This window comes from Globicephala melas, chromosome 10, assembly GCF_963455315.2.
Source record: "Globicephala melas chromosome 10, mGloMel1.2, whole genome shotgun sequence".
NCBI lineage: Eukaryota > Metazoa > Chordata > Mammalia > Artiodactyla > Delphinidae > Globicephala > Globicephala melas.
This window is the reverse complement of record NC_083323.1, coordinates 758,854-774,240: the sequence shown is the minus strand read 5'-3', so window position 1 is coordinate 774,240 and position 15,387 is coordinate 758,854. Positions and strand designations below refer to the sequence as shown.

General features: G+C 54.8%; 1 protein-coding gene across 1 annotated transcript; it reads right to left on the bottom strand.

Annotated features, from left to right (window-relative positions):
* Positions 1–2,259: 2,259 nt before the first annotated feature.
* Positions 2,260–15,192, bottom strand: ALG12 (ALG12 alpha-1,6-mannosyltransferase). The gene is made up of 10 exons (XM_030855566.2): positions 15,076–15,192; positions 12,390–12,727; positions 12,184–12,316; positions 10,644–10,817; positions 9,847–10,041; positions 9,278–9,381; positions 8,486–8,709; positions 7,840–8,009; positions 7,677–7,752; positions 2,260–7,600 (listed from the first exon to the last, which is right to left on the bottom strand). Exons 2-10 carry the CDS (start codon positions 12,555–12,557, stop codon positions 7,369–7,371), a joined length of 1,476 nt encoding a protein of 491 aa, XP_030711426.1. The 5' UTR covers positions 12,558–12,727; positions 15,076–15,192; the 3' UTR covers positions 2,260–7,368.
* Between the last annotated feature and the right edge of the window lie 195 nt (positions 15,193–15,387).

Here is a 15,387-nt window from a genome sequence, read left to right as displayed (position 1 = left end):
ATCCCACATGCCGCAACTAAAGATCCCATGTGCCACAACTAAAGGTCCTGTGTGCCACAACTAAGACTGGGCACAGCCAAATAAACAAATAAATAAATATTCTTTTTTCTTTTTAAAGTAAATTCCAACTGGATCAGCAGGTCTACATGCAAAAATGAAAATATACAAGTACTGAAAGAAGGCAGAGCTGAGCTCCTGAGTGTGGGGAAGCTTCCCAACTAGGAGCAGGTAAAGAAAAGACTGATAACATGAAAACATACAATTGACAAAAATTCTGCATGGGAACAGGACTTCAGAAGCAGATTCAAAAGACAAATGACAAACGGGGAGAAATTATTTTCAATATATATTGGATATAAAGGGCAAGTACCCCTATTAATTGAAGAATTTTTATAAAGTGAGGGGGAGATGACCAAAAATACAATGGAAAATGGACAAAAGCTACAAACAATTTACAAAGACAGATGGCCCTTAAACCTATGAAGACATTCAGCTCCACTCATAGGGAAATGAAGATTAAAACTATACTGAGATGCTACTGCTTACCCATCAGACAGGCAGACTGAAAAAGGTTAACATATTCTATGGGCCCTGTGGAAATGGGAAATGGTACCACCCTTGTGAAGGAGAATTTGGCAATACCTAGCAAAACTACCACGCATCTACCCTTGGCCTAGCATTCCCACTTCCAGGAATTTGCCCTAAAGATATACCTCAAACAATTTGAAAATACAAATGCATAAGCTTATTCTTTGTAGCATTATTTGAAGTTGCAAACTATGGGCAACCACCTCAATGCCCACATGCAGGAGATTGACCGAGTGCATTAGTGCACATCCGTATAAATGCCCACATGCGGGAGGTTGACCGAGTGCATTAGTGCACGTCCATATAAATGCCCACATGCGGGAGGTTGACCGAGTGCATTAGTGCACGTCCGTATAAATGCCCACATGCGGGAGGTTGACCGAGTGCATTAGTGCACGTCCGTATAAATGCCCACATGCGGGAGGTTGACCGAGTGCATTAGTGCACGTCCGTATAAATGCCCACATGCGGGAGGTTGACCGAGGGCATTAGTGCACGTCCGTATAAATGCCCACATGCGGGAGGTTGACCGAGTGCATTAGTGCACGTCCGTATAAATGCCCACATGCGGGAGGTTGACCGAGTGCATTAGTGCACGTCCATATAATGAAGTACTGTGGTTCCAAAGGATGCGAGAAATCCCTGTGAATGGACGGAGCGATTTCTAGGAGATCTCCAGGAGATGTGAAAAAAACAAAGAGCGTATGGAATGCCACTACCCTTCGGGAAGAACGAAGGGGAATAAAGAATATGTGTATCTGCTGGTCTTCACAAAAAGAAACACATGAAGGATAAACCAGAAAACAATGGCATTCGCTACAAAAAACGGGGAGGAGTTACGGGAGGGAGGGAGCGACTTCCCTGAGCACGCCTTCAGGAAGAGTTCGGACATCTAGAAGAGTGTGTGGTCACGTTCTACCAATGAAACAGGAGGGGGAATCGGATCCTAGGGCTGAAAGCAAATGAAAAGTGAATCAAAAGAAAAACGTAACACACTGAGGTGGGTAATCCAAGGAATTTATAAATGCAGTATTGACAGTCGTGGGCAAGGGAGCAAAGTGCATGAATCCAGACGTCTTGTTTGTATGGCAAAGGGATCCCGAAACTATTTATCATCTTGAGCAATCACAGTTGACCCTTGAACAACACAGGTTCGAACTGCACGGTCCACTCATACGTGGATTGTTTTCAATATATTGGAAAAGTTTTTGGAGACTTTCGACAGCTTCAAAAAACTCACAGATGAGCCATGTGGCCTACAAATATTGAAAAAACTAAAAAGGTGTGTCATGAATGCATAAAACATGTAGATGTTAGTCTATTTTATCAGTTACTACCATAAAACATACATGAATTTATGATATAAAGCCAAAATGTATCAAGCCTGAGGCACAGGACTGCCCTGGTGGCGCAGTGGTTAAGAATCTGCCTGCCAATGCAGGGGACATGGGTTCAATCCCTGGTCCGGGAAGATCCCTTATGCCGCGGAGCGACTAAGCCCGTGCACCACAACTACTGAGCCCATGTGCCACAACTACTGAAGCCCGTGTGCCTAGAGCCCGTGCTCTGCAACAAGCCACTGCAATGAGAAGCCCGTGCACCGCAACGAAGAGTAGCCCCCGCTCGCCACAATTAGAGAAAGCCCGCACGCAGCAATGAAGACCCAATGCAGCCAAAAATAAATAAATGAATTTATTTTTTAAAAAACAAACCTGAGGCACACAACACATGGCTCCATTTGAAGTGCAGAGAAAGGAAGCAAACGTAAAGATGCCGTACGAAGTCCTCACTGCATGAATTAACTGTAGCACGTACAGTAATAATGCTGCAGCCACCCCTGGTGCTGCTTCCGGCGCGCGTATTCCCCGCGTCCGCCTACAGCGAGCGCCGTGTGCGCTCCCCCTCTCCGGAGCAGGTGGTCTCTCCAGTAAACCGCAGTCTCTTGTGGTTCTTGCGGATTATTTCATTGTATTTAGTGCAACACCGGGAACCTTGACCACCACCACGGGACCCACGAAGTGCCCTGGCAATGCTGCAAGCGCTCCCAAGACGCAGAGAAGAGGAAGACGTGAAGAGAAAAAGCTGAATGGCTTGATGTGCGTCGCAGAGTGAGGTCTGCAGCTGCGGCTGCCGCCACTTCAAGATGAATGTAAAAAAGGAAAGGAAATCCATGAAGCTGGCACTGCAGCTACACCAGCAGGCAGAAAGCCTTGCACTTCTTGTGAAATACCTTTTTATTTGAAAAAGCAGCTTTTAGGCGGGCGCAGGATTGCCATAAGAAAGGTGCACCTATATAGAATCTAAGAATGATTCGAGAAAAAGCAAAGTCATCATACAACTTAAGCGAAAGTGAGGGGAAGGTTGTAAAGCTGGAGACTTGAATGCCAGCAAAGGATGGTTTGATGATTTTAGAAAGAGATTTGGCTTTAAAATGTCAAGGTAACGGGAGAGGCGGCGCAGACACGTTCTCAGACGCTGTGAAGAAAATCATTGGGTAGAAAGGACATCTGCCTGAACAAGTTTTTAATACAGATGAAACTGCCCTATTCTGGGAAAAAATGCCACAAAGGACATTCATCAGTAAGGAGAATCAAGCAGCAGGATTTAAGGCAGGAAGGAATGGGCTGTCTCGATTATCCTGCACAAACGTGGTCGGGTTTACGGCCAGGACTGCGCTCATCTGTAAAGCCGCTGACCCCCAGCCTTGCAGGGAGAAGAGGAGCAGCAGCTGCCGGTCTTTGACTGGACATCAAAAGGGCCTGGGCAACCGGTTCCATCGATTCCTTGTCCCTGAATTCAGGAAGCACCTTGTCAGGAAGGGACTGCCTTTTACAGTTCTTTTGATACTGGGCAACGCGCCTGCCCGCCCAGAACCCCATGAGTGCAACACCGAAGGCGCTGAAGTGGTCTGCTTGCCCCCAGACACAATGTCTCTATTCAGTCTCTAGGTCAGGGGGCCATAGGACCTTCAAGGCTCATTACACACGACACTGTGTGGAAAGGAGCGTCAACGCTATGGAAGAGAACCCTGATACAGAGAACGTCGTGAGAGTCTGAGAGTCTGGGAGGATCATACCACTGAGGATGACATCGCTGTTATTAAAAAAAAAAAAAAAAAAAAGCCGTGAGAGCCATCAAGCCCACAACAATACATTCCTGCTGGAGAACCGTCCAGATGCTGTGCATGACTTCACAGGATTTATGACACAATCAAGGAAATCATGGGGGGCTTCCCTGGCGGTGCAGTGGTTAAGAATCCGCCTGCCAGTGAAGGGGACACGGGTTCGAGCCCTGGTCCGGGAAGATCCCACATGCCGCGGAGCAACTAAGCCCACATGCCACAACTACTGAGCCTGCACTCTAGAGCCCGTGAGCCACAGCTACTGAGCCCACATGGCACAACTACTGAAGCCCACACGCCTAGAGCCCATGCTCCGCAACAAGAAGCTGTTGCAATGAGAAGCCCACGCACCGAAGCTAGAGGAACCCCACGCACAGCAACAAAGACCCAACACAGCCAAAAATAAATAAATCAATCAAGGAAATCATGAAAGAGATTGTGGGTTTGGCAAATAAAGTGGGCGCGGGGCGGGGGTGAACGGTTCCGAGATATGGGTCTTCAAGAAATTAAAGGACTGGGACTTCCCTGGTGGTCCAGTGGTTAGGACTCCGAGCTTCCACTACAAGGGGCCTGGGTTCGATCCCTGGTTGGGGAGCTAAGATTCCACAAGCCACGTGGCACAGTCTAAAAAAAAGAAAAAAATTCAAGGGCTACTAGGCAGCACACCGGAGGAACCCACAGAAGACAACCTGATGGAGATAGCCAGAGGCAGACGATGAGACAGGCGCAGAAGAAGCAGCGCCAGGAAACAAACTGACATCAGACTGCCTGGCAGAACAGTTCCAATGAGTCAAGACGACTTGACTTGTTTTACAACATGGACCCTTCCGTGATACGGGTACTGAAGCTAAAGCAAACGGTGGAAGGATTGGTAGTAGACAGAAACACTCTAGAGAAATGAGAAAGCAAAAAAGTCGGGCAGAGACTGATGTGTTTCTGCCAAGTTCACCGAGTGCACCGGCCTCCCCTGCTTCCACCCCCCACGGCTCTGCTGCCCGAGACAGCAAGACCTCCCCTCCGCTTCCTCCTCCCCAGTCTCAGCGTGAGGACCAGGGGGATGAAGACCTGTGACGACCCGCCTCCACCTAGCGCACAGTGAACAGTCACACGCTGCGGTTCAGAGACCTCTGTTGTGTGCCTCGACGTGAAAACCTAACAGCTGTACACCGTGTAAGACACACATTGAAGTGGAGAGTCCATCCTCACATAGGCATAAGCTGAGTGATACTCAGTATAAAGTTAACAATGTGCTTTTTATAACTTTGCTTTCAATGAATTAGGTACAGTCTCCCTCCCTCCCTGACTCGTAATTGGAGAAACTGTGTAACAGTCTATCATCATAGGTTTTCTTTTTAATGTAACAGTGTTCCCAATACTGTATTATGAATATGACTGCAATACTATAAGCCATAAAAATCTTATGACGACCCACCCATTAGTGTACAGGCCGGGCTGCCTGGGAGCGATCGTATCGATCACACTAGGCAGCCATAAAGCAGTCATGTTGCTGCTGCTTCATCATCAATGCACATATCGTTGTGCCTGTAAATAAATGTGAATTTCCTTTTCACGTTATCTTTTCCTTATTGATGTCTAGTATGAGTTACATGTGTAACATCTACAGCCTTTCGTGTCGTCTAAGACAATAATGATGTAGGTACTGACTATTCATCTTGGAAACAGATGACAAAAACTCATGCTGTTGATAAACACAGTACAGTACTATAAATATTTTCTTTTTTATGATTTTCTTTTTTTTTTTTTGGCCCACCGCGCAGCTTGCAGGATCTTAGTTACCCGATCGGGGATCAAACCCAGGCCCCCAGCAGTGGAAGCACAGAGTCCTAACCACTGGACCGCCAGGGAATTCCCTATGATTTCTTTTTTTTACTGAATTTGTTACAATATTGCTTACGTTTTTGGTTTTTTGGCTGCGAGGCATGTGGGATCTCAGCTCCCCGACCAGGGATCGAACCCGCACCCCCTGCACTGGAAGGCAAAGTCTTAACCACTGGACCGCCAGGGAAGTCCCCCTATGATTTTCTTAATTAACATTTTCTTTTCTGTAGCTTACATAATTGAAAGAATACAGCATCTGACATATAACATATAGATATGTGTCATCGACCGTTCATGTTATGGGTAAATCTTCCACTCAACAGGAGCTATTAGTAGTTAAGCCTTGGTGGGGGGGTCAAAGGTTATATGTGGATTTCCGACTGCGTGGGGGTCGGTGTCCCTTGACACGGGTCAAACGTACGTTGATGTTTTCGGGTCAGGATTCTCACTGCAGGGAGAGGACATGCAGACGTGGAATGAGGGAGGCAGACACACGCCCACAGAGATGGGGTGGAACTGGAGGTGTCAGCATGATGCCGTGACCTCTCACGCCTGTGCACGTGCATAAGCGTGTGCCCACGTGCAGGCGCGCCTGTCCTCTCGCTCCGAAGGGCCTAGAAACACGGGCGTCCTGATAGCAGTGAGCACACTGTGCACATGGTGCACCGATATCGTGCACTGTGCACCCAGATCGGTCTCTGAAACCAGTTCCTGCCAGAAGGAGCCCGGGCCCTCCAAACGGCCGACTCCAGGGTGGAGACAGAGAGGCCCGAGGAGCCTGGGTGGGACTCCCTGTGCCAGGAAGCAGGGAAGTGCTCAAAACCTTAACGACGGGGCACGCAGCCGGGACAGCACGGCTTGACAGGCCCCCCGGGTGAATCTGCAGTTTGAACACCAAGGCAACCGACAGGGCAGCTCACGGCCCATCGAGATCCGGCAGCAGTCCACGCGTGCAGGCTGACGACTGGGGGCCACATCTAAACACTGAGAACTGCCGATGACAGGGAAGTAACAAACGCTCATGAGAAACAGGCAGGAATCACCAGCGGGTGCTGTGTCGGGGAGGTTTGGGGAGGGGCCCGCACAGACTGCTTGTCAGCTCCAGTGGAAAAAACAGTAACTAAAGGTCAGGTGCAGGCAACTCCCTCTGGAATGGCTCAGGAAAGACTGCCTGTGTCTACGCACACGTGTGTAGCGTGTGCGTGCATGTGCACGGTGTGTGTGCATGCGGGCAAAGCACACTCAGTTCCCTGCATCGTCTTCAGTGCCTGGTGAAGTCAGACACGTGTCAGGAACTCGGTAAACACTGTTCAGCAAAGTGGGAAGGTGCCCAAATCACTTAAACAAAACCCAGGTGGAAGCAGACTCTGGCAGCAGCACCTGAGATCAACAGTAAAAAGACATTTACAATTTGACTCTCACTCTTTTTGAACGAGTTTATCTCCTAAAGCCTCATCTGAAATGGAAACGGCTGCCTGTGACCACAAAGGAGGCCCCACCCCGAGGGCTGGGTGCTGAGGTTCTGCGGTTACGCTGCCCCAGGGGGACGACCTTTCAGGGGCCGAGAGGCCACAGCCTGCTGCCCAGAAGCAGCTCCGCGGGAAGATCAACACCCCGCTGCGGTCTGGACGGCGAACAGCATCCCACCCACCGTCACCCTGGCAGGGGTGCCAGGCCCCTCGTTCTCACAAGTGGTGGGCAGCGTGGACGTGGGTGCCCCGGCTGTGGCTGTGGCCGCGCCCCCGTGAGGGCACACCCGTGGTCCTCTGCGCGCTTCCGTCTCGTCCTGCCGGTGTTTCTGGAGGGCCCCTGGCTCCTCCTCAGGGAGGCCCGAGAAGCCTCTCCAAGAGCACCAGCTTGGTCTGCAGGTTCACGTCAAAGGGGGGCAGCCTGCTCAGGTTGAGGCTCAGCCCGGTCGTGCCTGGGACGCTGGCCAGCACCCGGTGCGTGTCCCGGTACGGGGCCAGCTGCGCGGGGGCGGCCTCCACGAGCAGGTGCGTGTAAGCCAGCATGCGCTCGGAGCCGGGCTGCACGTCCTCTCTCTTATCGTACCTGCAAACGAGAGCAAGGCTGTGCACCGCCGGGTCCATGGCGGCCCCGGGCGCCCGTGCACGAGACGAGGACGTACCTCCAGGCACTGTTGATTTCCAGAAACCGGGACACACCTGTCTGGGCAGCGGCCACATCGATGTGCACAACGACATCTGTGGAAACCGCGTCTGCTCGGTTAGCGCTGCGAATCCGGCACCTCTGGCCAGAGCCGCAGCCGGTAGCGGGGGCCGAGCGCCTACCTGTGCGGGAGGGCACCAGCTCGTGCAGCCTCTGCATCGCCACGCCGCCAGGGTAGTTGAAGTGGGACACGTACAGGCCTGTGGCCGAGTATGTGGCGTTCACCACGAGGTGTCCTATCACGAGGAGGGACCCCACTTTACACAGCCAGGACTTCTTATAGTTAGTCAGCCTGTAAAGAGCAGTGCACCTTGCGGAAAGGCAACGCAGCCGCGGAGCAGAAGCCCGCCGGCCGCTGTCGCCGGGCGAGCCATCCCCAAGCGGCAGGCGTGGCGCTGCCTCTCTGAAATCCCACCCAGACGCCAATTTAAACCTGAGATTACGTTTTCAAGCATCCCACGTCATTACTTGGCTCAGAGCGCAGCCTCCGGGCCAAATACCGCGCTGCCTGTGTGGAGGTGAAGCGGACGGGATAAGGCCGCCGTCACAGTGCGCAGGCAGGACCGCGGAGCCCACGGAGCGAGGCACTCAGCATCTGTCCTTTACGGGCCAGTTGTGGGCCCTGTAGACTCGGGCTGGACCCTTGACCAAAGGCTGGCCAGGCGCCCAGTTAAACACATTGGCTCACCCTAAGCACCTTCCCCTATGTGAACCGGTAAACCGCCCCCAGGGGAGCCCAGGCAGCAGCGTCTCGGTGGTGGCACTCACACGCGGGCGCAGCCCCTGGCGGCCACGATATTGAGCACGGGGAAGGCATAGATGATGAAGCGCAGCTCCTTGTGCGGGAGAAGCGAGTACAGAGCCACGAAGCCCAGCGCCGGCAGGAGCAGTGCCAGGGCCCTTCTGTCCACGGCGCCCAGGGGCACGAAGAGCAGGCTGCAGCCCAGGCCGCGCGGCAGGGCCGAGTAGAAGTACCAGAGCAGCGGCGAGGTCTGCGGCAGGAGGGTTAAGGAGGCCACGCACCAGCCACAGCTGCCCGTCCCCGGGCCGAGCTCAGGCGGGAGCCAGGAGCGTGCGGGAGATGCAGCCCTGATGGCGCCCCTGCCTGCAGCACCGGGGACCCCCGCGCCTCGGGCCACGGCGTGACTGCTTCAACACGCGGACAGAGGCTGGGACTCGGGTGTCGGTGCCAGAGCCAGGCCGCGGATGGCGAGTGGGGCTGTGCAGAGTTCTTTAACTTTTCCCTCCATTTTTCACCGTAAAAACAGATTGTCCCAGGGTGATGGGCCCACTCGGGACTCAGTATTCTATTTGTGTGCGTTTAACTACTCCAGAATAAAAAGTGAAAAAAAGCAGATCCCCACGAGGACAAAGGAGATACCTCGGCTACAGACAACGGGTGGCGGCCACTGGACCAGGGGAGGCCCAGACTGCGGGGAAGAAGGCGCCAGTGCCGGCGCTGCAGCAGCCGCCGTGCTCCGTCAGGTGCGGACACAGGAGGAGAGTGGCTCAGCGCACAGCCCCGCCCCGTGGGCCACTGTGCAGACACTGCAAGGATACGCCCCAGTTGGAACTTTTGTTCAGGACGGTGTTGTACCAGAGCACCTTTCCTTCTGGCCATACAAGGTAGCGCCAAAAATAGGAGTCCACGGCCACCGTCAGCCCTAAGAAAAGAAGACCTCAGGAAAGAACACGGCCACCTGGGAAGCTCGGACCTCGACGCAGCTGGCTGAACGGCAGCTGCGGAGCCCTGGTCACAGGTAGATGTTCCCGAGACGCAGCCCCGTCAGCACAGAAACCAGGAGCCACCAGCAGCTTCACGTAAAGGAGCTGAGGCGTCGGGACCATCCCCGAACGAGCCTCTTCACGCAGGTCCCTCGTGGCCGCCCGGCCTGGCTGAGACACACAAGGAGAAGAGCCCCTGATGGAGGCCCCAGGCAGCAGGGGGTGGGGGACCCTTGGGCAGAGCAGCCAAGGACCTGCACCGAGACGTTTTACCACCACTGAAGGTGAAGGTAATTTCATTTAACGAAAAACAAAAATAAGAAAACCTCCCGAGTTTCGTCTCCATAAAACAAGACAAAGAAAGCACAGGCCCCCGACAGCGCGGCCACAGTGACCTGACTCACCTAAGCAGAGGATCCCAGCCGGCACGGCGCAGCGCAGGGCCCGGGCCACCGAGACCTTCCGCAGGCAGAGCGGCAGCAGCAGCGCCAGGCCCAGGAGCAGGCTCAGCTCGGCCCTGAGGACCAGGATGGCGAAGGCCGAGAGCCGGACGAAGCGCGTCCACCTCTGCTGCAGCCAGGCTGCGAGGGCTAGCAGGACTGTAAGGCACAGGCCAAGAGGCAGGCCGCTTACTCCTCCCTCGGGAAAGCCACACAGAACCCTCCAGAAGACAGCCAGCACCTCTCAGAACCAGACCCGCCAACGCAGGCCCGAGGCTGCACCGCGACAGTCCCCCCCGCCCAGCCCGCGTCCTACGCTGTGACACAGCCCGAGCCACTTCCGCAGGCCAGACGGCCCCAGATGGCCCCAGACGCCGGCATCCATGCCGCTTCCTGCCTCCTCCTCAGCCTCGCACTCGCACGGCCAGTGCCAACCTCGGCCGCCTCCTCCCCTCTCCTGCCGGCTGCCTCTCCCGCCCGGTCCCTCCAAGGTCCCTGCTCCCCGCACTCGGCCTCCCGAGGCTCCCGGAGCGTCCGCACCGGCCCCGCATGCGGCTTGCCCTCCTCCCAGCTCCGCGGACCAGCTCCAGCTCCGGCCCTGCTCAAGAGAAGCTGAGCCCTGGAAGCCGGGCCTCAGTCCAGCACCGAGGACAGGGCCCTGCTCCCCTCGCAGGGTTTCTGAGACGCCTGGTGGGGAGCAGCTTTCGACGGGCAGACACCTCGGAGGGACCCCCGGGCAGGCCGGCCAGGTAGCTACATACCCACAGGCAGGGCCAGCACGTTGGGGAGTGTCCGCGTGCAGTAGAACATCAGGTGGAACTGCGAGGCCGTCACGCAGCAGAACAGGGTGGCCACCGTGGCCCCAAACTGCCGCCTCACTTCTTTTTGTAAAGTCCAGAGTCCAAAGATCACGCCGAGTCCAAGGACAGCCCTGACTGAACAGAGAGGGCGCCGTGTGTGCGACAGCGGTGAGGCGGGGCCCTTAGGGACCACCGGGTGTCGAAATGGCCCTGAGGGAGGGGAGCTGCCTTCGGTGCTAAAAACAGGCTGGGTGTACACGGCAGAATAGTACTCAGCCATAGCAGAGGCAACCCTGCCACTGCAGCGACGTGGAGGAACCCAGAGGTGATCAAACTAGTGAAGTCAGTCACACAGAGAAGGACAAATATCACATGGACTCACTTACGTGTGGAATCTAAAACGTGACACAAATGAATCTATATACACAACAGAAGCAGACTCACAGACACAAGGAATAAAGGTATGGTTACCAAAGAGGAAGGAGGAGAGGGATAAATTAGGAGTTTGGGATCAACAGACACACGCTACTAGATATAAGACAGATAATTAACAAAGATACACTGTATAATACACGGAACTATATTCAGTATCTTATAATAACCTATAATGAAAAGAATCTGAAAATATACATATAATGGAATCACTTTGCTGTACATCTGATACAATGCCATACTGTGAACCAACTACACTTCAATTAAAAAAAATAGACGCATAAAATGAATGAAACTAAAATACGTTAATTTAAAGTGACAGTATATTTTTCACTGAAACTAGCATTAGGTGAATTTGTTCATTTTGTGTTTCACTCGCTATTAACTGAATTCTTTTAATTTTGAGTGTGGTGGGCCACATTTCGTGACCTGTCACATCGTTTATTAAACTTTTGAAACTGTCAAAAAAATGGGCTGGCGTGGAAGACGGACAGTCTAGACCCTGGCCCCCCGGATCCCAAGGCGGGGGCCTGCGGCAGTCAGCCGCTGGGCAGGCCAGGAGCATCAGGACGACAGCCCAGCACTGACCCCAGTGGCCCCGCCACCTGGCCGATACCTCCAGGGCCACGTTTACCAAGGACCTGATGCTCAGACGTGGCCCCCAACTCTCCCATCCAAGGCTTCCTGGCCCCCCACCACGTGACCACAACAGCCTAGAGCGAGGGTGGATTTCCGTTTCCTCATCTTTCAAGAAGCAGAATTGCTTCTTCCCCAGGAATGTGCAATTCTTAAAGCTCTCCATACAGGCCGGACCAACCAGCCGTGAGATGTGTTTGACTCAGCTGGGAAACGTGCTGCTTCTGCTCGGGGGACGGGGCTCGGCCCCCACTGCAGTCACGAGGGCACAGCCCGGCGGGGCTGACGCTGTCCCCACTCTGAGTCCCTCTGCCGAGTGGCCGAGATTCCAACAAGTGGACCCTCCTGCACGAGGGACCCTCAACCTGGGTGACTGAGACCCTCTGACAACACTGCAGTTCTCCACCCCGTCCCCGTTTGAAGACCCCCTTACCTACTAGCTGAGAATAGAACTTGGACGTTTCCAAGAGCGAAAGCACGTAAACGGCGGGGCTGGAGAGTGCCGCGATCACCAGCGGCCCGAGGAACGTCCTGGGGACCACGCCAGGGAACTCGAGATGGTCAAACTGCGAGGAGAAGGGCAGGTCAGCAGAGGCCCCAGGAAGCGCGGGTCGATGCACGGCTTGGGCGGGAACTCACCTTGTCCACATCCAGCCGGTGGTAGAGCAGGTCGTGCACGGCCTGCAGGTTGAAGCTCTCCTCCACTTTGGTGTAGGGGCAGGCAACCAGGTGGACGGCGGCTACCGCCACCAGCAGCCCCAGGAGCCGGCGCTGCTTGCCCAGGCCTGACGGCCTCTTCCCGGCCATTCTGCACGCCAGCCTCACGGACCTTCATCCGCCGTCGGCACCGCCACTCGAATCGTTTTGAGAGAATAGAGTCGCAGGTCCCCAGGCTTCAAAACTCACACTCGAGCTAACACCTGGGAAATGCGTCTGAAGGGTAATGGGAATCCTTTGAACTGCTGCAGCTCCGTAATCTGAAAACACACCAAAATAGAACGCTGAAAGAGAAATCATGCTAGAGGAGCTTCCGTACGTTACCCAGCCTTCTTACGCTTTGAAGCTGTGCGAATACTTTTCCAGGAAGAAAGACCTGAGTTGCAGGACACGAGTTTAGTCCACTGTGCAGCCGGGCCCTGGGCCAGCCCGGCACTGGAGGGCAGCAGGACGACCCCCGTGCTCGAGAAGCTGAAATCTGGCCGGAGAGTTAGGAACAAGCTGGGCTCGGCCCGCACGGTACTGGCCGAGGGAGACGGGCCGGGAGGCTGTGAAGTAGAAGGGCGGGAGGGGTGCGCCTGGAGAACTGCAGAGGGACAGCCACGAGAGGACAGGAGGTGAGGCGCAGGGCTCGGGGCGCCAGCAAAGCCCTGCACCCCAAGGATGGTGAGACAGGGCCGCGGACACCCACCCGCTGTGTTCTGAACTTCACCCCCTGAGCCTCTTAGAGCCCCGGGGAGCACCACGCTGGTCGTGAGCACAAACTCGTGGATATGGCAGAAAGCAAGAGTGTGTTCCTGGGGGGTGGGGATGCAGACAGATGCGCCTGCAATGGACCACCCAAACACCAACAGCGCTTTGGGGGGCACCCCATGCCACGAAGCTTCCTGAGAAAACCATGCAAGTGTCTGGGGCAGTTCCTACTCGTGGAAGACCTCCATCTTTCAATCTGGCGAGGGAAGGAAGACGGCAAACTCTTCCTGTTTCTGGCTTGTCTGAAAACAGGTTTGCTTTTATTTGATCAAAACCAGAAGGGCAAGAAGTGAAAGGAGAGAACCACGGTGCTTACTGTTTGTTAAAACTACTTTTTGGTTCGAGGGAGAGGTATGAAGTCTGTACTCTCCTAGGATAGCAAGTGGGGAATCAACAACTGGGGGAACAGGAATCCTGTCTGATACGGTGGTGAGGTGAGGGAAGTAAGGGGGTCAAAGGGCTCTAAGAATTACCAAAATAACGTGCAGTTCCCAGGGAAGTAACAGAACTTTCCTCTTACCAAACGTAAGGGTGGGATTTTTCTGTCCCCCGCTGCCCACTGTAACCTCAGCAAGGATGGACTCTGGTCATCACAGGGGCCATCTGTGTCCCCTGCTGGGCTCACAGCCTGAGGGCAGGGCTGACTCACTGCTGTATCAGCACAGCCTGGCGCATAGCAGGTGCTCAATAAACTACTTGAAGAAGAAATTCATAAAAACTAAGCGTGGATCTCATCACACCAGTTTACATTTTCATTAAAGAAACGTGCACGCTTTAATTTCCAGTGAAGCCGAAGAGACCACGGAACGTTCATTACTACTCTCTGTTCTCTTACTGTCCGAGGGGAAAAGAGCCTAAAGAACTAGGAAGCATCTCTAAGGCCAGGCGGTTGGAGCAGCTGCGCAGGTGCTCCGTGGCAGGAACCTCGCTCTCGCTCGGGCTCACAGCTGTCCCAGGCCAGCCCCCGCACACCCCACTCCACACCTCTGCCCAGAGGAGGTTCCCCTGCGGGAAGATCTAGACTCTGTTATTTCACGAGCTGTGGGGTGAAAAGGTACCGGCCAAACCCCGCTCCGGGCCCCAGGAGCTTCTCACCCAGATAAGAGTGTGCTCTGTGCTGATGACCAACGGCAGAAACCAACCGGCAAAGCAGCTTATGTTGGACGGCGCTAGCGGCACCCTGCATGCCCACCCGGAACCACGAGGAGACAAACAGGACATAAGCAAGTACAGAAACAACGGTCAACCCCCACCGGGCCCGAGACGGCGAGCAGACGCACGTGCACTCGTCCACACCTGCTTGCAGCTGTTGCGGTTGTTAATCTGAGGCACCCACAGGCCAAAACAGGCCACGACTTTAAAACACGTCGTTTATAGGACGGTGACCCCTCAGATTAGGTGCAAAGGGCTTCTCGTCCCCGTCTATTCGGAGTCTAAGGTCTCTACTGAAACTGGTCAAGTCAGATGTTCACGTTATTAATCCCTAGCTGGAAACACAAAGGAACTGGTACAAATTCGGCGAGAGAAAACTCTTATCATTTGTACTGCTTCCTTCTGGCAGTTCTGTCCTAGTGGAAACCAGGTAATGCCACCTTCGTTCTTCCTAACTTAAACCACGGGTTCCAGTGCCAATTGCCTCGGGCACGTGGGGAAATGCACGTGTCTGGAACCCCAGAAACACACTCATCAGGCCCCGGGCAAGGAGCCCCAACCCTAGGTGAGGAGACTGCCCCCAGGTGAGGAGCCCAACGGTCGTCCCGCGTGGCCACGCACGGTGAGGCCCAAGGAGCACCGCGAGAGCGCCGGCCCGGGGTCCCCGCATCCCGTCCCGAGAGCCCCAGCCGCGCACGCTGACCTCGCCAGCCCACGGCGCGGTCCCTCGAAGCGCGTCCGCCTGGGCTGCCTCAGCCGGAAGTCGGGTGGCGGAAACCGAGAATAGAGGCGACGCCCTTGCCCGAACCTAACATGGCCACTAAACCCCGGCTGCCGTCGCGGCGGGCGCCCTCTCTGACCGGAGTAAAGATGGCCGCCGCGGGCGGTGCAGGCGAGAGGCCGGCGCGAGGGGCGGGCTCGGATCTCCACGCCCCCTGTGCCCAACCTTCCCGGCGGGACGCTGACCCGGGGCCTTCCTATTGGTCGCCTCTCGTGGCGAGCCCGGATTGGGCCA

What these genes read in the sequence shown, in the direction of transcription:
- ALG12 (XM_030855566.2), bottom strand. Translation starts at nt 12,557, where the DNA reads ATGGCCGGGAAGAGGCCGTCAGGCCTGGGCAAGCAGCGCCGGCTCCTG. An exon ending in CGTGCTGGCCCTGCCTGTGG is followed by an intron (nt 10,042 to 10,643) that starts GTATGTAGCTAC and finishes TGTGCCTTACAG; the next exon opens with TCCTGCTAGCCCTCGCAGCC. An exon ending in GGCTGGGATCCTCTGCTTAG is followed by an intron (nt 9,382 to 9,846) that starts GTGAGTCAGGTC and finishes TTCTTTTCTTAG; the next exon opens with GGCTGACGGTGGCCGTGGAC.